Here is a 26,227-nt window from a genome sequence, read left to right on the forward strand (position 1 = left end):
TTTTTGTTAGGGAACTTCCTTACTTTTTTTCTTGCTCTGTACCACTATATAAAAGTAATGTTTGAATGGGTTTTGTCTGCAATCTTGTTACTATGTGGACTACTGAGGCTGTCCATCTTCATGTCTCAATGTTTGCAAGGGGAACAGGTAACATTTTACAAGCATAATCTAATAATGCAGAAGCAGCTTCTCTGCATGTTCTGAAGAAGAAGGTGAAACAAGAGTCTAGTGATGGAGAACCTGGCTCAAGAAATCACCTATGAAGAAGGGAATCAATGAGCAGTTCAGGGCAGGGGCCTGCTTCTTGATACTGTGGCTTTTGGTGTCAAGTCTTACTTACTCTTTGATCAAAGTTTTCCAGAGTGAGTAACAAACTCTCCCGATTACTAGTCAGAACAATAGGTCTAACATAGAAGACTTCCAAACATTTCCTCCCAAACTGGAGAACAGAATATATATATATATATATATATATATATATATATATATAAAATATTTTTTTCTCCAAACATAAGCTGTTTTCTTGGGGAACTTAAGAAGGAGACATGAAAAAAAACTCCACAGGCTATATATTTTCTAACATCCCATTTCTACAAATTTAAAATTGTGAATCATGTCATCTGATAATGTGGCAAAAAGAAATTTCTCCAGAAGAATAATTCTTACATAGCACAACAGTTCTGGAGAACAGGCTTCCCAAAGAGCGGGAGGCAGTCTGTGCTGCAAGTTTCTATGGGGCTTCACCCTGTGAATGGATTCCAGGGGCTCATGTCAAGGCACGTGATTTATTCAAGAGCAAGAGGTTCTGTTCTTGTCTATGCTAACTTAATGTGTATTTACAGGGCACAGGAGAGCACCACGCAGAGATAACTCAGCCTAGATGCTATTTCATGGTGATCTCCATTTGAATTAGTCTAGCCTGATTCTCATCTGGATGTAAGGTCCCTATGAATGGTGCTTTCTGCCAAAATCCAAACCTGCTCATTCAGAGCGTGCTGAAGTAGCCCTTTAGAGCTCTGTTTTGTTAACACGCCCTTACCTGCTACAGGACATAAAAACAGGTCTGCTTCTGCTGAAGTTTCTGTTACCTGTTTGCAAGGCGCTCTGAAGCCACTGCCCTGCCTCACAAAGGCGCAGAGGGCTGAATCTACCACTTTTTGCACAGAACTTACTATTGCACATATGTCCTACAGAAAGGCGGTGAGGTTATTGAATTTTTTCAATCTTGTGAGCGCAGGAGAGCCGTATGGTGTGTGTTCTGTCAGGGAAGAAGCTACATGTGAGTGCTTTGGATCTTCCTCTCTGTGCACTATGGGGAGTCGTGGCCTGGCGCAAGCGTGTGCTGAGGCCATGCTTGTGACACCTTCCTCAAGGGAGGGGACGGGCGAGGAGCTGGGCCTCTCCTCCTGGTGGCCACAGGGCCCTAGGCAGAAGCGGTGGAAGGGACTGGTTATTCCAGGCAAGGCTAGGTCCCAGTGTGGTAGGAGCATGGAGTAAAGCGGCAGCAAGGGACCGAGCGACCAAATGTCTGCTTCTGAAACGTGGACTTGACAGGAACCTTCCTCAAGCAGCTGTTTCCAGGGGCTTTGGGTAAATCCACTGCAGGTTAAGAATGTGAGAGCTGTTTCTGGTGAACTGCAGGGCACCTCTGTGCCCAGAAGGGGCCCGTCCTCTGGGGGGCTGCTGTCTCTGGAGGGTGCTGGAAGCAGGGTGGAAGACCTGGTGTGGTACTAACAAGGCCTAAGAGCATGGGTGCAGGCACCGGGTGCTATCCCACAGGGGGGCTCAGATGCATTGCAAGGGGAATGCTGTCCGTGGCATGTGGTGACACAAGTCAGGGTGAGAGGGGCTCTGGATTGTTGGCAGGGGAACTGTTGGGTTTGGGGGTCCTTCTCAGGCTGTGGGGGGTGCTAAATCTCAACATGTGGCTCAGGCTGGCTGAGAGGGGTAGCTGTGGTGCACTTGTCTGAGCTACGGCCATGTTATCCTGGCACTCCCCAGCACTGCTGCCTCTCTGCTGGGACCACATGTGTGGCTCATCTTTCAGGTCCTCTTGGTGCAAAGCATCCCCGGACCAAATCCTCAGTGACTGAAATGAGCAGTAATGCTTGGCAGGGGCGTTGATGGTCCCTGCAGCTTGTTCCCTCTCCGTGTGTGCTCTAGCTTTGCTCCTTCATGTGGGATTAGCTCTGTGCTGGTGAGATGAATTTCTGTCTGCCCGAGGAGCAGAGGGGAACACCAAACCCTTCTGCAAAACCCTTTTTCATTGCAGATATGGATAACTACAGTTAAAGAAAAGGGTCCTGCCCTTTTTTTCCTTCCCTCTCTCCATCCTCTTGGAGAGGAAATGCTGAGTTTTGAGCTGCTCCAGACTGCAGGGTGGCAAGGACTCCCATGCCTTATGGGTCTGGATGGTGAGAGCTTTCAGAGGTGACTGGCAGCCCTGGGATGAAGAAGGACTTGAGGGGTGGGGTGAGGAAGCAGAGGAGACAGCAGCAAAATTGCAGTGAAAAGGCAAAACCCACCTCACTTATTGCTAAGATGAAGCCCAAGTTCAGCATAACTTGTTTTGGTTAGCCTAGCGAGGTATGGGAGAGGGGATTTTACTTGGGTCTGTACATGCTCAGAACAGCCACAAGGGTTTACAACTCTGCCAAAGTCCTGGCAGCCAGAGAGTGGGCTCAGAAGTTACTTTAGATGGCACAGAAGTGAGAAGGCGTTAACTGAAGACATGGATCCTATTTCTTCCGGGGGTGCGAGTGGACCCTGCCATAGCTTTATAAGCTGCAGAGGCTGCTGTGAGAGTAGTGTTTAGTCTGCTATTTCGTGTTTGATTTATCCACAGTGAGGGAGTGTTTATGGTGGCAGAACTTCACTGCCAGCGAGGGAATTGAGGTAGGCCTCTGCAGACAGATTGCAGCGTCTGTGGAAGTCACATGTGCCCTCAAGAGTCTCCCAGATCTGGTGGCTTAATTCCCTCATCAGTCAGGAGTTGAAGGTAAAGTTTTGGTATGATCTGTGTGGGAGAGTAGCCTCTCCTGCAGTAACAAAACAGTTTCCAGTACTGTTCTGGGTTATTTATGGTGTCCTGTCTCCTCCTGTCTTGTGGCATATCCCACCTAGCACAGGAGCACTGCCTGGAAATGCTGGCCTGCTGGCTCTTGGGTTCAGAAGGAGAGCTACTGAACAAAGCTGATTTTTCTCATCAGCTGTGGGACACTGTGGTGGGTGGACCATGGTTGGCTGCCAGAGCCTCACCCAGCCGCTCCCTTACTCCCCTTACCTCAGCAGGACAAGGGAGAAAATGAAAAAGTTTGTGGGTCAGTTAAGGATAGGAATATCACTTACTAATTACTGTCATGGGGAAGACAGACTCAACTTGGGGAAAAAAATATTTTAATTTATTTTTGATTAGAATAGAGTAGGATGGTGAGAAGCAAAGACAAAAACTAAAGCAACTTTCCCCACCTCCCCCTTCTTTCCAGGCAAAACTTGACTCCTTCCTTCCCAACTGTTTTCCCTCCTCCACCCATGAGTGGCACAAGGGTTTTTCTCACTCCTCACTGCCAGTGTTTCTGCCCTTTCTTAACCACGGTTTCCCTGAGGTGCCACCAGCCCGGCTGAGGGGCTCAGCTGTGCTGTGCGTTGGGTCTACCTGTGTCCAGCAGCAGGCAGCCCCAGCCTCTCCTCACAGAAGCTCCCCCTGCAGATCGCCACAGCCAGAGCCTGGACATGGACACACAATGCAGATGTGCTGACTGGCACTTCTTTGATGGCGTTCTGAGGAGGGTGAGAGCTGTGCCTTCTCCCTCAGACCAGCTCTGGGCAGGGGTAAGGGTCTTTCAGACACAACTTACCTGACTCAGAGATCAGGCAGGTTGGGAGGTTGGTGGTGTTGCTTCAGAGGGGGCTCATGAGGGACCCACTTTGGAATTTCCCTTTATTTTCTTGTTTTGGAGGCTGAGAAGCTTGTGCTGGCACTTGCTTTCCTCTGCAGGCTCACCTGGATGGTGCCAACCACCAGGCATGTCCTCTGTGTGGATGGAGGTGGGTGGGCAGCCCTGAAGCCACTCAGCTTGTGCCTGAAGGGCTTCTGGAAAGGCTTTTTCCTCATTTGGATATCTGCAGCCAGGAACACCCCCTTTCTTTGAGGACTTAATCTGTTAATTTTTTATTTTAATTTTTTTTTTCATATCTTTTTTTATTGAGTAAGACACACAATCAAAGAGTATTTGGCCTCTCCTTGGGGAGGGGAAGAGGGAGCAGTAATAACCTCCCACCCTCATGCATGCCTTTGGAAAATGGTGATGATTTTTCTGGGGAGCTGAACTAACAGTCTGGCTGTAAGCAGTTTAGATCTGGAGCCAGACATTATGGTTAGGCCTGTCTGTGGTTATAATGTAGTTGTTTGGGTTTTGTAGAAGTTCTCTGAAGGAATCTGAGTTAAAAACAAAACAAAAACAAAAACCCAGGGGGAACCTGTTTCTGGCAGTCCTGATCCCTCCTATTTGATCTGGCACCAGAACTAGTTTAAATCTCACTTCGTCCTCCTTCTCCTGCTATCAGAATTGCTATGAGCTTTATTACGATAGTTATTTGCTATAAAACTACCCCGCTTCCTCTCCCTCCCCACCATTGCCAAGGTCATTGCGAACATGAAACAGTATCTCTTGCCTGAAGCCGACCTTACTAGGCTGCCGCGCTGCTTTGAGATTTGTCTGAGTGCACAGCTAATGCCCTGCCAGCACAGGTGTGGACTTGCTGGTGCTAAACAAGGTCCTAAACAAGTGGTACAGCAACAGCAATGAGCTTTTCTGCAAAGCATCCACAACAAGTTGAAAGCGAGAAAGGCGCCTGCCCCAAGTGATGGAATTGACAGCCCAATGTCGGTGAAATGCGTTGCAGCGTGCGATTGGAAGAAGAAGATGGTGGTTTCCAGAGAGAGTATATCGTGGTTACACCAATTTAGGTAGGAGTACGTCCAAGAGAGTCTTCCGTTTCGTTGTATTTTGCTGGGTGTAAACACAGAAGCTCTTTTAGGCACAGGTCTGCAGTAGAAGCGGAAGTTTAGGAGGGATCTAAGTGAGGTAAGGGTAGACGGGGCTCTATTATCATACTGTGTGCGACAGATTGACTAAAATTGTGTGTTTAAATGTAATCTGGCATATGGTTGCCCTAGTGCTTGCAGGCTTTAGTTAAATCCTTCCAGGTTTTATTTCTGTGTGTATGTGTAGAACAGAGTGCTCACTCTGGATATTCTCTGGGCATACTTTGATACGTGTTCTGCTGCTCAGGCCAAGCCATTTTTTATTCATTCTTTGTTATTACTGGTGGACTCAGAAAAACAAGGCAGAGTAGAGTTTTTCTGGACTTGCTCTAGTTCTTGTTAAAGCCAATGGTTATAACCTCTTCTAAACTGCCACAGACACCAGGTGAAGCCTTTTCTCTGCCTGCAGTTTTGGAAATGAAAGAACAGATTTGGGTGCTTCCTAATCCAGGAAAGTTCTGGAGCCCTAACTTGATGTCCTTTGCCTGAAACAGTTTAGAAAACTCTCAAAGGTTCCCTTATGCCTCAGAGCTTCTGGAGCCCTAATCTCCAGCTGGCAGGCAGCAGAAGGTGGTAACATCTTCAGCTGGAATGGCTAAATCTGGTAGGGGACTTCTGTGAAAATCTTGGTCATTTTCACATACCTGAAAATTAGTAAAATATATAGGAGCAAAGTTTACAAATGTGTTAACCAAGCAGTGTGACTTACTCTGGTGATAACAGACTTGACATGACAGACAGCATGGTACACACCATCCTGGAGTGTATATGAAAGGTCCGGATGCAGATGTATGGACCCTGGGTTCAGCATCTGCCAAAAGTATCCTGCTAAGGATACTGGTTGCATAAAGGGTGTTGATGTAATAAGAAGGTTGCAGCATTAAAATCAAATAAGGAAATAAAACTCCTAGTGATAATATCAGTTGTTTCCTCTTGAGCATCTGCTGTTTTTCAGAGTACTTTTTGTGTCAAAATTCATAGTATATTTAACTACCTGTTAAGTCAAATCTACGAGTAATACTATGTGTGCCAAGCATCTGGGAATGTTACTACTCAAACTTTTCCTTTTGCATGTCGTTTGTGCCTTATGTTTTTGTTTTCACAGTCCAGAAAGAGTCTTTTTTTTTTTTTTGACATTCATTTCCTTTATGTGAAAAGAGTTATCCTTTTCTAGTATCTTTCTTGGTCTTGTAAGTAGCCCCTGTTTGAAATCTGTGAAATTTAGACCTCACTAAATCCAGCAGGGTTCTAACAGCACTGTCCTGGAATTTTGGGCTTGCAAGACTTTCAGGGTAGCGTGACTCTGCTGATGAAACTTTATTGTGCTTTATGATTGTTCTTCTTAGTTTGTGGCTAGACTTTGAAATTGCAGAGCTGACTCTTAGTTTCTTTTAAAAACTTTTATCCATACCTGCATTCCCTGATATAAAAGCAGCAGTGATTCTGAGCTCCACACTTACATCACATAAATCAGATGTGCACAGAAGCATCCCAGGGCTCAGGGGAGAAGGGACAAAGATTATCTGTGTGGTTTAATGTGTGGGTGAAGATTCCATTGCATTCCATTGGATTCCATTGATTGGCCCAGTATTTTCAAGCTTGAACTGTTTTTGCTGTGTCTCTGTCTATCTGTGTATTTATTTTATTTATTTTTATCATCTGGAGGAAAGTATATTTTGCATTATTCTATAATGGCATTTATGTATCCAAGCAAACTCTGCCCAGATTTACATGTGCAAGCCTTAAAATCCTTGTGTTTGAAGAAAACTGAGTTCTGAAATTTTACCTCTGCCAGAATCTGAGATTGAAATACAGGCATATGATGAAAATAGCCCTGGCACGAAGCATTTTAAAAAATACCTCCCCAAAAAACAAGTAGAGAAGACTGTAAAGCTGTACTTGCACTTCACAATGTCTTCTACTTTCCTGGGGTGCCTCAAGGAAAGAGTTGAGCCTTTATAGACTCTACAAGTCCCTGATGTTAATCTTTTTTTTGGTGGTTGTTTTTTAAAGTATCTGAGGGTTCTTGTGAAATCTTCTGTCTTCCTTTTTTCAGTGTTTTGAAGCGGGCATTCAATCTTGTGGCCTCTGCTGTTGGATGCTTTCCCTGCCTCACCCCAAGTCTGTAGTGGCTGGAATGAAGAGGTGTTTGTACACAGGAGGTGATGGCAGTGGGGGCAGGGGACTTGCATTTGAGGTTTTACCTAAGGGAAGTCTCTGAACTGCTGGGTACCCCAGTCAGGAGCAGTTAAGGTCATATCTCCTGTTGCCTAAAGGCAGAGAGGGAGGGTGGAGGAATGCTACCTCCATTCGAGGTTCATCCGTACTAGCTAACAGCTGCACGCTGGCAGGTCTTCATCATCCCTTTGTCCTCCAGATGGAAAGTGGGTGGATGGGGGACTAATGCGTGTCTGATTTTACTCAGCTGTGGATAGGGGGTGCCAATGATAAGCACTGCACCTGGACCTGAGGACTGAATATTGCTTCTTGGCAACCTGATTGAGAAGTGCCCAAAACTTAGACATGGGGTTTCCCTGGGCTTCAGTTTGGCCCATGGCAGTGTAATGGGGAAGGGATAGTACCGTTCTACACAAAACAAGGCTTGACAGTGTAATATTTGGAGATCTTTAGACGTCAACAATATAGAATGTTAAAGAACAGTCTGACAGTGGTAACATTCAGGGTCTACACGTCTATGCTGTTGTTAAAGCTGAATTTTTCAAAAGTGACTGCTGGATTTAGGTGCCCCTGTTTTAGGACCTTGATATGCTGTGCCTCAGCCTGATTATTCTGTGTACTGAGCTTCTAAAATTCCTCCTGATAGCAGTGGGAAGTATAAAATGTTGTACAGCTCTGAATGCTAAAGCCCAAAACATCTTGTACTACGAGACCAAATGAGAGGGCTGAAATGCAAAAAAAAATCTTTGTTTGGTCAGGTAAATTTTTATCTGAGGTGGACCATTCAACTAGGTGAAGGTGAAGGACCAGAATCTGGCAGGGAATGGAGGGTGTGTTTCCACACTAGAGCTCAGCCTATCAGATAGTTTTTTTTTTTTTTTTCCCTCTTCTTCATTTGTACATCTTCATCTGTAGATACGTGCTTTAAAGTGCACTGTTAAGAATTGTTATCTATGTTTTTTTTTTACACTGGGGGATGTGAAGCAGTGGTAAAGTGACATGTGAAACTTTGCAGTGCAGAACCTCAACTGAGGAAAATATCTTGAAGTCATGAGTCTTTCCACGGCACTTCATCAGGTCCCTGTCCTGTGAGAAGGGTGGGTTTTTTTGTTTGTTCGTTTGTTTTGAAAAACATTTTGGCTAAATCCTACTAGCTTCGACACAAAGCATACTGACAAGAGGCAAATTATTCATGCAGCGGGATTTGGCCCAAAATGAAAAAGTGACTTTTATCTTCCCAAATAATCAATAGCCGCATTGGTCTGAGACCTTGGCTATGATGCGGTGGGTCCTTGCCTGACTTTGGGATAGCTGCCCCTGTTGAACTAACTCGCTTTACTCCAGCGAGAGCAGCAGCTGCAGTGCAACGCAGACATGCCTAAACTAGCTTAAATAGCTCAGGTACTGTTAGCCACTGAGCCAGGGAACCATGGAGTTCAGCATGGGCTTAGTGCCTGAGGATTTTATCCTGCTCTTTATGAGTTCAGCGCTTCTGTAGCATCTCAGCACAAGCAAGCCTAGCAGTGTGTCGAAAAGAAGGCTGGTGGATCTGCAACTCTGTCTGCACTAATACTTTTGCCTGCAGAGCTGAGCATGGTGCTAGGGACGTTTGTAGCCGGTACTGCCAAAGGTAGCAGTGTAGAGGCAAAACAGCTTTCACTCTCAGCCGACTGTTCTCCCTCTACTTTCCCACCCTTCCCCTGGCATTCATCCGGAGCTGCTTGCCTTTGAGTCCATTTGCTATGAAACTGCTTAACCAGTAAGGTTCTGCTGGGAACTGTGAACATCTGGGAGCATGGAGGACTGGCTGCCTCTTGGAGCAGCTTTTGGCCTTGCCTGACTGTGGATCCAAGAGGAGAACCTGTAGAAGTTAGATACGGAAAGTCCAGGGCCATTACTCCAACCCACTAATGGGGACCAGGGCAAAAGCATTCCTGATGCTTTATCTCAGGTCATTGCCCACACCGTAGGCTCCCAGCCCAGCCTCTGCAAAAGAGCTGTGCTGATCCCTGTAACTTGTTAGGAGATTTCTCCTGGCAGTCAGGGATGTGATCAGGAGTGATGGTTCGGTCACTGAGAGCTCAGCGATTTCTGCTGAGCCAGTAGGCAATGCACTGTCAATACCCTCGGTTCTGTTTTCAGGAGCAGCCTCATCAAATAGTGTTTGTGGGCTGAGACCCTAAGTAAACTGCCAACCTGTTAAATTGCTGACCTACCCACTAGTCCCAGTTTATTCTGCAGCAGAAATACAAACACGCCAGGACCAACCCCCAGAACTCAACTTTGAACTTTTCTTTCATTTTGTCAGAATCCCTAACTTGTTTTTAAAATAACATTTATTTCTGTTAAATTGCAGAAGAGTTGGATGCCGTCCGCCGGTCGAGCTTTCCCTCTCCTTCTTTGTGCATTGAATTTTGTTCACTCGCTTTACATGCCTCAAGTTTCTGTAATGCTGCTGGGAAAGTAATTGCCTTGCACTTTCTCTTTCTGATGCCCACGGGTGACTGTGGGGGACTCCTCCCTGGGCACAGCACAGAGTTAAAAGCCCTGCTTCTGTTGCTTTGCTTAAGACCTGGTTATTTCTTCTCTCTTTTTTTTCTTTCCTTTTTTTTTTTTTTTGTCAGCTGCCTGTTATATCAATCACAGAGCTGGGATCTATTTATAGGTTGGGACTCGGAGTACTGTGTCCTAGTCACAAAGAGAGGCAGAGACGCAGAGGGGACTGTCGGCTGGTGCAGGCGGAACCAAAAGATATTTAATCAGCAATTAGAAACACCTGAGGGCAAGGGAAATTCTACTCCAGCCTCGAGCTTCATCTCTCAGCCTGCAGCATGTAAGTACTGAACTTCTACCTTTATTGCATTTATGGGGTTGTTTGTTGTTTTTTTGTGGTTTGGGTTTTGTTTTTGGTGGTGTTTTTTTGATCCACGTATTGCTGTGCACCGATCCTTTTATCTGGACTAAAAATTATGGTAGCATCATAATGTGGTTAAAGGTAACGTAGATTTTTTTTTCTACGTTCACCCTGTCAAAGGAAGGTCAGTGTGACCCACAAGGATAGGAGTTGGTTTCAGAACTTTATAGAAATCGGGCAGTTGCACTGTATGAGAGTTTCTTTTTCCTCTGGAAATAAGCAAGTGAAAGTTTGAGTGGAACGGCTGCGTTTTGGGAATAGAAACGGTCAGGTTTGCTGGCATTCCAAAAAGGTCAATGTATAACGTAACTCTGCTTAAGGGCTTACCAAGGACAGGTGCTATTTATCCCATGCTGGTAAAGGCAAACCTGGAAACCTCAGCAGTCCTGTCTTAAAAGAACCAAGTGACACCCTTTCCTCTACTTACCCCCCCCCCCCCCCCCCCCCCCCCCCCCAAAAAAAAAAAAAGGCAGCTTCATATCAAGCCTTCTCTTAGCAGGAAGATGAAAATGAAATTTTGCTTTTTCTGAATGCCTTTGTCATTGAGCAGTTGATGTCTCTCCAGTTTTAAAAGTCCCAAAGCAACCGAAGGCTCTTCAATGACAAAAGAGGGGTGCAAGTCTTTGCAAAGTCGGCACAGTGGCAATCCAAGAAGGAACTTACTTTGCCTCTGATTGCCAGCAAGTTGTTTGCTTTAAAGCAGCCAAAATGCAAAATGGTTTGAACAGTGATACACTTTCTCAGTATTTATTTTTAACAGGAGAATGAAGAGAAGCAAGCCCTAATAATTACTTACAAACTGTTTTTTATTAATAGCTTTTATCATATATTTTGGCCAAAATACTGGAAATCAAAGAGGTTTTTCTTATTTTGGCCTCAGAGGTTTGGGTTACATCTTTTACAGAACTAAGTTTTTATTTATTTTTAAGCATAGAAAATATTCCTTGATTTCTTGTGTTTATAACATCTGTCCCCCAAAATGCAAGTATTATAATTTTTAATTTTTATTTTAATATAAGTTGCATATGGAATATATATGATAAAAACTTTTTCCCCACCATTGTAATCTTTGAAAGCAACAAGAAGAAAAACAAAGCTTGACTTAAAAATAATTTGGATGGAACAAGTGTCTAATAAGAATAGAACAATTAAACCAGAGCTGTTTCACAATTAAAATATCAAGTGCTAGGAACAGATGATCGCTGAATTGCTTGGACCGACAGTAGAAATGTGACAAGAGGCAGTTATTTATTTTGTTTATTTGATGTATATTTTATAATTCTCAAAGTTTTTAACTTAAGTTCAAGGAACAAAAAATACTGACTACAATTATTTTTAAGTTTTTAATTATGGATATAACTATTTCTTCTTTCAGTTAAAATTCTAGATATAAGGCAGGCTTTTAGGACAATAGTGATAAACACGGTGAATTTTCATACGCAAATAATGTTCCAAATGATTCCAGTGAATACGCTGCTTGCTCTGAAGCTCCCCTCCCCCCAAATAAAACAAAACTGTCAGCCTAACCATCCTCATCATTGAAAGCTTCCTTTTGATTATTAAGGCTTTTTGCTTTACTTAAAAATGAATATATTTAAATTATTTAAGCCCCCTTTCTGTTTGTTTTGGCACAAGATTACCTTTATTGCCTCTCTGTGACGATGCAGTGTTATTGTGTAATAAAAGGAGAGTAGATTTTCTTTTTTCTGAAAGGCATTAAAAAATAAAATTGCTGACTCTGTAACTAATAAAGAATCTATCAAATAGCTGGTCTGAGGTCCTTCAAAAAATTGAAAGCCAAGTGGTGTCTTATCTCTCAAAAAATAAAAATTGACTCTCTTTCCTTCTTACAAATAGAGAAATAACAGCATGGCTACGCTCAGGAATTACTGCAAAAATTCCTTTATTATACATTTTAGCAGGCATTCCCAAAGAAGTCCTCTGAGTATAAAGCTGGAAAAGGTTTAGTCTTAAGAATTTTTTGGACTATTCAGTAGTTGTGTCCACATAGCTGCTGGACTTTATCCTTTGCTTTTAACCACATGTGTCTTTTCCCCTGTTCAACCTGCTGTATTGTTTTATTATTGCATTTGGAAAACATCGCTAAGCATCTACTGCCCTGTGGTATACCAATCAAAGGCTTATGGGTCCCCTTTTATTTAAGGGGAGGGAAGGAGTTATCTGTGGTTAGAGAAAGACTTTGATGCATTATGTGTAAGGAAGTCTTTGTTATTTAGTTTCTGTCTCACTAATGATTCATTTTATGTGGACTAAGCACCTATGAACCTCCAAAGTGACTGACTTAGTGTAGTTATCGCAGTGCTGTTGCATGACTTTATTTATTTTAATTAATTATATATATACGTAAGGAATGAAAAATCTTTTTTATTCATCCCAGTTTATTTGTTTCCTTGATGGCAAAGTAGTGATTGACATGCAGATTTCTTTCTCATGCCCCTCCTTCCATTGCAGAGTACGACACCTCCTGAGAATTATAAATATAACCTGTGCCAAATCTTCTGCACAGGTGTCTGGAGTACAGCATGCTCAGGTGTCTTGCTGTAAGTCACTGAGAATAAGGAGTAAACATCAAGAAAAAATACTCTTCTTGAAACAATTCTGTGTTTTTTTGGGGCCTTCTGAATAAAACCCCCAAAGCCAGCAGTCAGTTATTAAAGATTGTGTAGCTGTCTCTTGCTCTTTCTGTTTCTTACCTCTTTTATCATTTCACCTGTACATCTGTCCATCTATTTCTCATCTCTCTATTTTTACATTTCATTATGCTATGCTTGCTCTCCCGCTCTCTTCTTTTCCTTTCCTGAAGACACATTTCTATCTGGCACAGAAAATAAACTCAGATTGCGGGTAGTTATGTTAATCTAATTCAATCCTCTGTGGGTTAGGAGTGAAATTCTAATAGTGGAGCTGTTGAGGGCTTTTTTGTTAATGGCTTGGGGATTACATTGAGTTAAAGGCTCATTTCCTAATCAAACAGAGAGGGAGAGAGTGACTCCGAATATTTATGAGTCTCCCAGCGCGAGTTAAACATTGAACTCCAAAAGCAGGATTTCAGTGCTGCAGAAAGAGTTAAAACCCCTCAGGGCTGCTGTGGAGGTGGGGGGCGGGGGGGGGGGGGGAAGAAACCAGTTAAGCCATCAGCATTTTCAACTGCTGTATAACTTCAGTTTGGTGAGAAAAAATAATCATCTCACAGAGCTAAAATGGAAACTGTAGTGAGATATTTAAAACAAAGTCAAGTGATGCTTCAGAAAGGCTCTCCTTTAGCAAAGCAGGACACATGCAGTGCATGCTGTAGCCCAGTAGAAACTCCAAATAAATACTCTTCTAAATGGGAAGGAGTGGAGGGTGGGCTTCCTTTTAAATCCAGGCACTAATAATACATTTTTAATGTATTGTATTTTTGGTTCTATTTAACTCCTGGCTAACCTTTTTTTTTTTTTATAATAAAAAAAGGCATGGGTAAATTAATGCCTAAATTATTCCAATTCTGTTCAGTAGACTGATGTCTGATGGCCTTTTTTTCTGTCCTTCAGGTTAGCTGAAGTCTTGGGTCAAGTAGTTTAGGTGGAGAACTGGGTTCACTGTCACAGGAATGATTGACCAAATTAATGCCTGATTGCTTGTGTGATGAGTTCATCATAAATTCTTGGGTAGACCATTCTGTTGCTGAGAGAGATCCTGCCTGCAGCAAGCAAAGGACCTGTGTTGCCAAGCGGGATGCTGTAAACTAGCTAGCAGTAGGCTTTTTTGCTCTGAGCTTGGACTTAAAACCTCTTCTGTAAAGAGGTCCTGAAAAGGAGTAAGGATAGAAACCTGCTGTCTTGTGACTCATTTGGCCAAGTCATGTCTCCGTGTTCCTCAGTTTCCCTGCCTGTAAAATGATATATGGCTGACATCAAAAGTACTCTAAGATCTACAGAAAACCTTGTATAAATCCCAAATAGCTGGTTTGCCTATGGCATACTGACTGCAAATCATTGACACAGGTGCATAGCTTGAAAATGAGGTTTTTGTGCTGGCAACGAGGAGTTACCCCCACTTTGCTGGGTTTGGTAGGTTTTTTGTTCTTCTTGTTGCTTTGTTTTGTGTTTAAATACATTTGGCACGAGCCACCAAAAAGGTCATCCAGTTTGGTTAATGCAAGCAGAAAGAAGGTTAATTTACTCCTTGTAAAACCAAACCAAGTCAATGGAGATGTCCTTCACACTAGCGTCTTAATTTGGGCCTGGTGACTCTAGTTGAGATGAAGCTCCGGGTTTATTTTTCATAGGTGGTAAACTCTGGCAAAAAATAAAAATAAAAAATCAGTTCCTGTTTGTTTCTGGAGCCATGTGTATTGGTGGTCATCCTTTATATACTGAACTTTGTGTTTTTGCTGACATGTCTATCTGGGTGCAGCACCTTGAGGTAAGAATTGGCACCTTGCCCTAGTTGAAAAATTATTTAAAACTGCGACCTGATGTGAATGCCTGAGGCCCGTTTCTCTTTGTGCTCTGTGCCTGGACCTGCTGAGGAGAGCACCATCAGCTAGAGTGTACTTTATTAAATGCATTTGAAATACATAATAACTGTGTTCTTTCCCTCTAATAACTGGCACCCACAGCAGATCACTTTGAGACATGAGCTTTCTGTGGCTGAGCTGGACACTGTATAACATTTTTTTCCAACCTTCCCCTTCTTCCCATCCCAGTTTCTCTTCTGTTTGACTGAACCTTTTCTTCTCCTGCTCTGTTCTGGTGTAGCCATGGCCTAGTAGTTTATACTTGGATTTCCCCTGATTAACTTTTAGACAAATTACTCTTCCTTCTCCTCTTTTTGTCCTTTCCAGTGCTATGCTGAATCCTACGAATGGCCTGCTGTTGTTTACTCTGAAGGTAGTTATGTTTCAGTGCAGCTTTGCCTGGCATACATACAGATTATGAAGAACTAGGGAACTGAAAACTGATTTTCAGCTCTTCCATGAGCTATGTAAAACTGTATTTTTGTTGTTGTCCATGCATGCCACAGTTATTTAAAAGATGGTTGTATAATGGTGTAGGAATTTCAGGGAAGCAAACATTTTTACTGTTTAAACTCTTAGAACACATTTTACTTGCCACAATGACTTGAAAGTAATGATATTTTAAAAGTCTTGGGATGCTTGGAAGTCTCTAGGGAAAAAAAAAGGCTGTGTCTTTAGGGGAAATTACCCTTTCTAATGGGATAAAACTCATAACTAAATCTTATTTGAATACTGGAAAGCATATGCCAAGCTACAAAGCCTGAACCTCACGTGTATGAGAGGGAAGCATACGTGGCTATTTTTATTCATTAAGGAGCCGCTGCTCTTTCCTTTCCCTCTGCCATGTGAGATGCGAATGATTCTGCTCACAAGAGTTTCACACTGCTCTCAGAATGGATTCTCTCTCTCTTCATAACTGTGTTCGCCGGATCAGCAGGAAATGCACTCCAGAAGTTCTCGTTTTCCCAGCCTCCCGTGATCACCTCTTTGTACTAGGCCTGAGCAAATGACCGGGAGCCACGTACCAAAACACAGGCATGTCAGCGACATCCCTCTAAAGCTCACAGGGCCTGGAGGGTGACTTTCTGGGTGAGAAGAGAGGGTATGCCTGCCACCAGGCCTGTCAGACAGCTTTCTTTTTGTTTGCTTTACTCTCCATCCTCAGGCCTTTCTCTTTCCCCCAGGACTCCTGAGTTATTTAAATTCTCAGCTGCTATCATTGGCAGCTCTTTCTACTGCCTCCCTGTGGGTAGGAAGTTCTTCCCTGTTGCATTGAGTCCCCATGGCCTAGGATAGGGTGTTTCAACCTTTCTTTGGTGGTGACGTGAACTCATGTAGATTGCTGGAGAGCTCCTGTGAATATATGATTTTCTCAGTCATGCTTCTTGGACCTGTAATCTGTAGCCCTAACAGTAGGGCTGCTCTCAAGTTAAAACCATTGGCTAATGCTTTCTTTGGGTGGGGGAAGACTGCAAGGATTTTGTGAGTGAAACAAAAGCTAGGAAAGGGTTCCTTGCATCAGGATCCTCTCTAATGCTTCCCCCAGGAGTCCTTCTAGGAACCTATCCCACGCCCTACTGCTTTTTAGGTGGAAAACTCTGTGCTTCAATGTATTCATGGCCAATCTTTATACCAAGCAATTTGTTTCGCTGTTGTTTTTTGATTCTAGCTCTGACACAGACTCTCTGTTCAGCCTAAGGTGAGTCCCTTCACTGATGTGATGATTTGTTTTGCCCATCTTAAATGGGGTTCCTGCTTGCCCACTCTCCGTGGCCTATGGGGAGTTGCATGATCACAGCAAAATGCTTTGTGTTACTGCAGGCTCCTAGTACGGCCCAGTGTTTTGCTTCCTGTAGCCCTTATTCCCTTTTTCACAGTGCAAATAATCACTTTTTTTCCGATCATCCTGAGCTTTCTCCCCATCCCTCTTGCTCTTTTTCTGCTATATAGGATTAAACTTCAGTTTTGTGTGTAGCAGGCTCTAGCCCTGGGGCTGCAATAAATGTCCGTGCCATCTACTGCCTATGCAGCCCCCTTCGGTGAGTGCCAGCTGGTGCCCTGGGAGCGCCCTATACTCCCTGCACAGACAAGTAGTGGGGGATAGAGAGCTGAAGCTATGGTTTCTTTGGGACAATCTATCCCATACAAAGAAATTGGATGCAAGGACGTGCTCGAAGGGCAATATATAGAGATGTTATTGCTTAGCCGAGGTAATGGGCCGTTCCTCTCTGCAACCCCCTGCTCACCTGGCTACGTTACTTCCAGCTCTGTGGTCTCTTCTGGCACGTGGGCTCATGTAGTGTGTGTTTAAGGAGGATGCAATTACTGGTGCTTCTGGTGTGTTTGTGAAGGGTTAAACGATGGGGGCTGAGAGCCGGGGCTTCTCCTGGGGAATAAGGACTAGCCAGAAGAATTGATTGTCTTGGCTTATTGATCCTTCAGGAAACAGCACTGAAGTGATAATGCTGTTCCTGCCACTTTCAGGCACTTTGTACCAGCAACATCCTCTGTTTACCTAGAATAGTGCAAAGGCAGAGCTGTTCCGTTGCTAACCCATCCCAGAAAAAACCTGTGCTAGACATGTGTCAAGTTTACCACTTGTCTGTCTGCTCCCAGGGAGATGTGTGTGTGCAGGGAGGCAGCTCAGCAAGTGCTACTGCCTTATAGTGGCTAACGTGGTTCTAGCCACGTGCATGGGCTGGTGGTGGTGGGGTGATGAAACACCCCACGGGCTTTGCACTGAAGCTTCAAACCTACCCTGAGAAGTCAGGCATTTCTTTCTGGCACCAGGGCGGTTGATGGAGAAACACCGACTTGCTACAGGAGCTGCTGCAGGAGCAAAGCTTTCTGTCTGCTCAGCTGTGCCCATGCCTGTAGGTGCATGAATCAGATGTCCAAAGGGCACAGCATGTGGAGCGGCAGCCCTAAAGGTCTGTTGGGTGCTTCTGTGACTTTGGGGGGGGGGGGGGGGGACACACACACGCTTTCCTGCCTGTTTCTGGGCTGTGGGACCCTCCTTGCAGCACAGTGGGCTGGGGAAGCTCTCACACTGTTTCCCCTCAGGCACCAGTTGCAGTCAGCTTGCAAATTGGGCTTGGCTCACAGCCTTAGCTAGACCATTGCTGATGACTACAAATTTGGACTCTCACTTGCAGAAATAAAAGGGCAGCTTGCTCATCGTGCTCCATATCTCCTTTTCTCCCTGCTTTGTGCTCATGTGCTTTGTACCCTTTCCATTTCTGGATGTGTTGTTGTGTTACAAGGAGGCTCGGACAGGTCTCTGCAGCTTCCCAAAGCCAGGTCAGAAGGCCGTGAAAGCTTGGGCCCATTTGGAGTGGATTACAGCATCTTGCAGAAAGCCAGGAGGGCCAAAAAAGCTATTGTGAAACGTTTCTTTATTAAGTCAGGCCAGCTTATATATAGAGATACGCAAATAACTTAGAGCCATTTAATTACCCTATATATCATTTCTACAGTTCATCTTCTTTGATGTTGCCAACAACTTTGCTGCTGTGCTTGATGTTTTACTTTACATCTCCACCATGTGAAAGGAAATGATGAGAAAAATTGCAGCTTCCTTTTAAAAGAAAGAAGTGTCTAGACTGCAAGGTTTCAGGGAGCAACTAGAAAGCATAAAGCCAGCTACTTTTTTTTTTCTTTTGGTTGGTTGGGGGGATAAGATAATATAATTACGTTTATTTTGGGACTTGATCAGTAGTTGAACATTTGAGGCTTACTGTACTGAGTTTAATATAGTATGCAACATTGTGTATTATGTAATGTAAAATTATTATCTATTACTTAATAAACCTCATGCTGTGACTGTTCCACTTTTGTTTAACTAGCTCTCAGTCCATGGCTATGAGTTGTGCTGGCAGCTTTGACTGTTGCTTCCATTTTGCCCTTGTTGTTTATATCATGACACAATCCCCACTCTTGGGGCTGCTGCATTTATTTACGAGGCCACTTCTGTCCTGAAGACCCTACAATCTGATTCAACACAAGAGACTACCGGGAGCAGAGTCAGTCATGAAGTCTGTGGCAATAAGAAAGTTGAGGGTAACTGAGACAGGAATTTGTGGTAATGCATTGCTGCGAGTGTGGTTTGTTTTGAATGCAGGTGGCTTTACTTACTGTGCACTTAACTGAAAGATACAGAAAAGAAAGAAAAAAGTATGCCCCTTTATGTCACTGTGTAAAACCTGACTAATTCTTTGCTTTGCAAAATTAGCACCTCCACTTCCTTAGCTAGAAGAGGCCTCTGCTACATATTCACAATATCTTTGTACACATCTGTGTGTTTTCCTCTTTTTATTCTAACAATGTAGTCATTTTCTTTTTTTAACAAAAAATATTTCTTAGGAAACAGACTTCAAAGAAACCAAAGGAAGTATTTTTTCATATAACACAAAATTAAACTGTTGGATTTGTTGGCCCTGGCGTCATTCAGTAGCAAGTTATTGGTGAACTCCAGAAGATATCAAGGAATTAATGGAATATGTGGTCTTATCAGTGGAAAATACAAATTGTGGTCTAAAGGGAACAGTCTAAGCCATAAAAGCACAGTAAGGTAAAGAGCAGGGACAACATTCTCCTTTGTTAGTGTTTCCCTAAGCACGTGCTAGTGGCTGTTATCAGAGATGAAAGATGGAGCTAGCTGACTTCTGAACTTCACCTGGCGTGGCTGTCCTCATGGCTTCTGTTGTGAGTAGAACTGGTGTTGTCACTCAGTGCGGGTAGCTGAATTATTTATGTTGATACCACATTACAAACATACAGCATTTATATTTTGTTTACGCTCAAATGGTTTTCTACAGTTACAGGCCACGTTCCCAAAGCTGTGGAAGTTCCTGGGGTAGATAAGCCACCATGAAAGTAGCAGTGAAGACAAGAATGCAGTCAGGGAGCGAGGCGAGGCTCAGCACAAATGATGCTTCCTGACTTTACCCTTTCTGACCAGTACCGTGTGCCTTCCCCCAGGCTGGGTGCCTTTTGCAGTGGAATTTGCAGGGCAGAGAAAGGCCCAAAGGAAAAGAGGAAATGGATTAGAGGATGTGTAATACCAGACTATGCTGAAGCTGTGAGCTGTGTAACATCCTCTGCTCCGCACTGCATAGGGCTGCAGAAGGTTTAGTCACCTAATGGGGTTTTGTCTGGTGGTGTGTTGAGTCAGAAGAGCATTGCATTGCTGTATCACCTGCTTGAGAAGATTTGTTAAGTGGGAACTATACTATAACAGCCAGCAGTTTATTTGCATTCTGATGCTTGTTCCATGCAACTACAGCAATGCTTCCAGCTTCATCTTTCCTATCTGTGAGTGAGGGGGTGTGGTGGGCCTGCAGTTCCTTATGCAGTGGAACATCTGGGAACATCTTCCCACATGTTCCCAAAGCTCTTGGTTACCTGACAGAGGAGGCATTCAGACAAACAAAAGATATTTTGCTTATAAATTGAGGGTCCAGTGTGAAAAAGGGAAAGGATCGCAAACTTTTGTGCACTCAGTGGTTACATGGAGCAACCTGCTGTTTGTCCAACGCCTACCTTGTGAGCCCAGAGCACTGAAAAAGTGCCGTTATCTGTTGAAAATTGTAGTTTGGTGTTTTGGCTCTTTCCTTCCCCCCAAGGATTGCATGAGTCTTCTCCAATGTAGCCATCTGTAAACCTGTGTAAACTTGGAAGCTGTGTCAAGTAGTTTTGCTGCTTAATGTATGTCTTCAGTAAAACTTGATTGAGTGCCTTGGGGCTTCTGAGCAAATTTCTCTTTCACAGCCTGGAAGTCACCTCTGTAGTGAGAGGGCAGCTCTGCATTACTTTCTGGGGAGCAAGAGAAGGCCAGGCAGGGGGCAACAGTGCCTCCTGTCTTGGTTCAAATGTTGATATTCTTTTACATGTTTCTACTATACTTTGCATCGCTAGGTACTGATCCACATTGGAGTCAAAACCCAGATCTCTTACGCTGAAGTCCTGATAACTGCTCAGACCTGAAAAACTCATGACAGGCCTGGACTGGTGGGGAACCATGCTAGCTGTAGCTCTCCAACCCAGCCAGAAGTATTCCCAATTTTCCTTTTTTTTTTCTTTTTTGAGCCCATCAATAATGTGGGGCAATTATGTGACTATAGACTGATATTGTACAAAAATATGTTTGCACCATTTACTATTTAAAAGTTGAGCCAAGCAGGAATTTATGCTGCTGGTTTCCCATTCATCTGGGAACTGCTGCAACTTCGGTAAAGGCACGTTTCTGCAGAGAGAGGGCTCGAGCTGCTAATTTGACTGTAGGAGTTTATTTCTGGAATGCAGCAGTGTTTCACCAACGGAGCAGCTGTCCTGGAAACACTTACCACACGGGGTCATTTTCTTCTCTGTGTGTAATCGACAAAGCCACCCCAGTTAATCTGAATCCTTTTAAGTCTCCTTAACTAGACCACAGGGAGTGCAAAGAGGTCTGCAGAACTCTGACCTCCTTCACTTCCTTCTCCTATCATTAGGGAAGAAAAAAATACTCCCTTCTTAAATGTCCCTTAAAGGAGAAGCCTGTAATCTTTTCTGAGTATGGAAAGCTGTTTCTGTCAGTAACGTGCTACTGATTTGGGGGAAGTGTTGGTCCTGTATTTTCTACAGGTATTTTGTGACAGTAGCTCTACCTCTTCTATGGTTCCCAGCTGTTCAGGGATGTAGAATCACAGCAGTCAGAGGTGGAAAAAGCTTCTTAGCTTTCAGTCCTTTTTATTCTGTCTGATTTGCTTTGCTTGCACAACTTTCTTCCATGCCATGCTGGGATGACAGTCCTACAGCTTGAGTCCTTCTGCTACCACAGAATGTTTACTGGTTACTTGGTTTAAATTCTGTCTTAATTTCTTCTCTTTTTTTTCTCTCTAGTTTCCTCTTGTTTCCTTTCTTGCTGTTTCCACTCTTCAATACTCCTTGGACTTGAATCCTATCTCTAAATCCTCCTTTCCTCAACAAAACTAAATGTTTTTTTTTTTGCCCCCAGTAGCACTTTGCATCAGTCTCTTGCACTGCTCTGTAACTTTTATTATATTTCTCTTGAAAAGGTTTTGCTCTTTGAGTTCCGTGATTCCCTTCCATACCTTAAACCTGTCTTCTAAGCCAGGGTGCAAGGCTGCAGGTAGCAGTTCTTTATGGGGAGGAGGACATTCTCTCTCGAGCTTGGAGAAGGCCTTTTTCCAGAGGCTGCCATGTGGCAAGTCGTACACCTGCGGTCCGGGCCAGCCTCTCTGCAGCCATGGTGGGTGCATCAATAAAGCTCTGCAATGGAAGTCTGCATCTGCCAGGATTCAGGGACTGCTTCTTCAGTCAGGTACTTGAAACTGAGAACACATATTACCCCTACAGCTGCTGTCTCCTCTTCCCCCAGGCTATGCTAGCGTAGTTTTTCAAACGAGTAAGTATGACTGGGGGTTCCTAAAAAATTAACCATGTCATGAAGGATTTTTTCCCCTACTATCAGTTGTTTCTGCAAGTGATTAAAAAAAAAGACACCTCACTGTATTCGGCTAGAATATTTAGCATATTTAAGAATCTAATTTCAGAGTAAGAAAGCTCTAGAAAAATATTCAGGGGATTCAGTGTTTTTCTTTTGTAACATCCTCTCTTTCCAGGTGAGTGATGGGGTGAACGTAATTAGTCCTTGGTAACCATTATGGAAGAGTACAATCTGTAAAGGTGGTTGTGATCCATTTGGAGAAAAGGCACTATAAATTTTACTAAGAGCCAAGGGGCAGTAAGTTTTAGTAGGAAAGCGAGTCTTGCTAGCATTGTTTTAGAAGCTAAGGTTTGAGAGATGTTGCAGAAAGGAGAGGTGAGCAGTTTTTGAGAGCAGCCTGGTATGACAAACCAGAGGGCTAGTTGGAGAACAACAGTGTGTGGCTTTAAGAGGCCTTCAATAGGCAGTAGAATAGTACATTGCAACTTAATAGAGAAAAATAGAGAAATATTATCTCAATACTATGACAGTCTCTTCTAATGGAACATGGCTATAGTCACTTGAAATTAAAGGATAGATTTGTTTTATCTGTTAAAACTAGATCGGTGGCTGGTTAGCCAGAGTATATGAAGTTCGAAGAGCAAAGTTTTCCTCTCCTGTTTATGAGCATGTGTCACAGCAGAGTCCATGGCTTGACTTCAGGCTTCCAATGCTCCCATATTAAAAATGCATATTGTAGCAGTAAAGGCAAACCTGGGCAGAGTAGCAGTGGTGTTGGCTGTTTGACGGGCAGCTCTCTTCCCTCATTTTGTAACCCTGATGTGGTAGATTTATAAAATATATTTTTCCTATAGGCAGCTTACTCTATGAAGCTTGAATAAAATTTTAAAATAAAGCAGGTCTTAAATAAAATAAAAATCAAGACATGAACAGATTTAAATGGCCACTTGTTTATTATAATGTATAAGAAATTGCTTTATAAAAACCATTTGTGATTCTTCTTTGTTGAAGGTTCTAGGGAACCAAAAAGTTCTGGATAGTACAACACAAACGCTTCTTAGTGAACGGTTTCAACAGAACAAAGCAGGCGCTGTATTTGTATACATTTGTCTTGCTTTCTACAACTCTTAAAGAATCAAAAGGAATCTAAACAGAGTTTAGGGTAGACACACACTGCTTTGGTGCTGTAACTCCTGTAGTGATCTGTTACCTTCTCAACATCAACATCTTCTAGAGAGACACACAGCCTTGATTTAAAGACATTGTGATAGATTATCCAGAATGCCTCATGGCATGTTATCCCAGTGGCCAGTTCCTGCCATTTAAAAATGAAAACATGCTCTTTATTGCAAAGTGGAATTTGTCTAGTTCTGGATACTAGGAATAGTCTTGTCTTACATCCTTTTAAAGCTAGATTAAAGAACTCTACTATTAAATTTTCCCCCCACTTACAATTAGATCAGGTCACTCCTTAGACTGTTCTTGGAATTAAATTTATTATGCTTCTCAGATCTCTCACTGGATAGTCTTTGTTTCCAGCAAGTACTGGGCTGACAGCATCATGCTTTTTAATTCAGTAATTATGTCTTTCAGTCTCCTTCTGTCTCAACCACGTCATCATTTACCTGCACAAAAATGGAAATTTTAAAAGAAAAATACCCCAAACATAAGTAAAGTATCTGACATTACAGCAGCTGTGAAAGTGTATTAGCAACATGGAGACCATATGTCATGTACACCTGGGCTTATAGTAATCTGTCTTGTGGTCAGTTTGAATTAAACTACCCTTTTCGCATTTTTAACTCAGATCACCTCCTCAGTCTGAGCTGTAAATTCATGTGTGTCAACTGGTGGAAACAAATTATTGTCCTACTATACCTGGCATTGGTGTAGGCTCACCTTGAGTACTGTGGTGTAGTTTGGGGTTCCATAATATAAGGACATAAAAAAATATATTAGAATGTGCCTGAAGGAGGGTCAGTGAAGATGGTGAAAGGACTAGAGGGTGTGACTTATGAGGAGAGTTTCTTGGTTTCTTCAGCTTGGAGGAGACTAAGGGGTGACCTCATTGCTGTGTACAACCTCCTCGCAAGGGGGATCTGAAGCCGATTCTTCTCTCTGGTGACCAGTGATAAGATCAGAGCATCACAGAAAGGTTAGGGTTGGCAGGGACCTCTGGAGGTCATCTGGTCCAATCCCCTCCTCGAGCCAGGACACCCAGAGCAGGTTTCCTAGGACCATGTCCAGGTGGCTTTTGAAGATCTCCACAAAGGGGAGACTCTACAGCTTACCTGGGCAACCTGTGCCAGTGCTCCATCACCTGCACAGCACAGAAGTGCTTCCTGATGTTGAGAGGGAGCTTCCTGTGTTCCAGTCTGTGCCCATTGCTTCTTGTCCTGGCACTGGGTGCCACTAGAAAGATCCTGACTCTGTTGTCTGTGCACCCTCCCTTCAGCTATTTATATACATTGATGGGATCCCCCTGAGCCTCCCCTTCTCCAGGATGAACAGTCCTAACTCTCTCGGCCTCTCCGCACAGCAGAAGTGCTCCAGTCCCTTCAGCATCCTGGCAGTCCTGCATTGGACTATCTCCAGTACATCCGTGTCTTTTGTGTACTGGGTGGTCCAGAACTGGATGTAGCACTCCAGATGTGGCCTTACCAGTGCTGTGTAGATGGGAAGGATCACCTACCTTGACCTGCTGGCACTACTTTGCTTAATGCAATACTGCATACAGGGAAGCTCAGATTGGATATTAGGAAAAAATTCTTCACTGAGAGGGTGGCAGGCACTGGAACAAGCTTCCCATGGAAGTCGTCACAGCCCCATGCCTGTCAGTGTTCAAAAAGTGTGTTTAGACAACATTTTTAGATATATGATTTAACTCTTAGGTTGGCCTCTGTGGAGTCAGGCATTGGACTCCATGTTTCTCGTGTGTCCCTTCTAACTCAGGATATTCCATGATTTTAAGGGACACAGGACAAATGTGGGAATGAATAAGTGGGGTGGGAAGGACAGTGGGATCTCCTCTTTCAGCACCAGATGTGGATTAAAGCATAGATGCAGCCTATGTAGAGAGACTTTTTTTTTTTCCTACAATCTGATTTGTAAGAGCCAAACTCCTAAAGGAGAAAAACAGGCAAGGACAACAAAGTTTTATGCTCTTTGAATGTAACAGGTGTTATCTTTATGAAATTAAAGGGATATCTACACTTCTGCGGGGGGGAAGAGATGCGGTTCTTTGCTTGGTAATTTTCAAATGAAAATGTTATATTAAAATCTCCCAGAGAAAGAAACTCAGTATGCCCTAAGAGACTTTGGCCTTTGCCCATACTGCATGTGGCAGAATGTAGTTGTGTTGCTCCAGGAAGAATATGGGGAAGAAATCCTGGGTTGGGTACTGCTATGTTCATACTTGCTCCTTTTGCACAGGAACGGTCGTTAAGAACTGAATTATTTCAAGCAAGTTGTGCTCTGAAAGAGAATAAGTTCATGTAAGATCAGAACTAGTAGCCCATTGTTAGGTGCGTGAGGGAATGGGTTTGCTTCCGTCTTGCAGGATTTTACAATATTTGATTATTTCTTCCATTGACTACCCCGACCTGCCTACTATAATGCGATGAGAAGGCCACCTCCTTTCATCCACCTTCACTAGGATATTAGGCTAGTCAAAATCAGACCCTGTGAATGAATCTCTTTTTTCCAAATTGGAGTCTTGCTGTCAAGAGAGCAATTTTAAATGCTTTAACAAAGAATTCCGGTACCAGTTGGTAGATATGTTGAATTGTTAATACACTCACTATAGCCATATCCCTAAAAAGAAAATACTTGGATTATGAAATCAAGTTAATGGGGCTTCGTGCATGAGAATTGCAGCTGCTGGGGTGAAATATGCTTTTCTTTGTACTTTCTCTGAATAATGTGATTGTTTGTGATATGGCCAGTCTAAGACTTATGGAAATAGCTTCTCAGCTGGTGTAAACCAGCACAGCTGTGGTGAAACCTAACAAGCTCTGCTAGTGTATACCACATTACAACTTGGCCCTTGATGTCCTTAGATGGATGTTTCCTTGCTTTTAAGTGGTCAGGTTTTGTACGTGCTGTGGGTAAATACAG

General features: G+C 43.4%; 1 protein-coding gene across 7 annotated transcripts in view; it reads left to right on the top strand.

Annotated features, from left to right (window-relative positions):
- ESRRB (estrogen related receptor beta) overlaps positions 1 to 26,227 on the top strand; it is a 157,042-nt gene that overhangs the window by 17,250 nt on the left and 113,565 nt on the right. For 4 of the 7 annotated variants that reach the window (XM_080595632.1, XM_080595630.1, XM_080595629.1 and 1 more), the window contains one exon: positions 9,891 to 10,058. The exons of 2 other annotated variants lie outside the window; for them this stretch is intronic. In XM_080595632.1, coding sequence (XP_080451758.1) covers positions 9,891 to 10,058 — 168 coding nt within the window. Of the gene's footprint in view, positions 1 to 9,849; positions 10,059 to 26,227 lie in introns of all 7 variants that reach the window. One more of the 7 variants, XM_080595627.1, reaches the window with a different exon arrangement.

The sequence above is a fragment of the Anser brachyrhynchus genome (genome assembly GCF_964034855.1).
Source record: "Anser brachyrhynchus genome assembly, chromosome: 5".
Lineage (NCBI taxonomy): Eukaryota > Metazoa > Chordata > Aves > Anseriformes > Anatidae > Anser > Anser brachyrhynchus.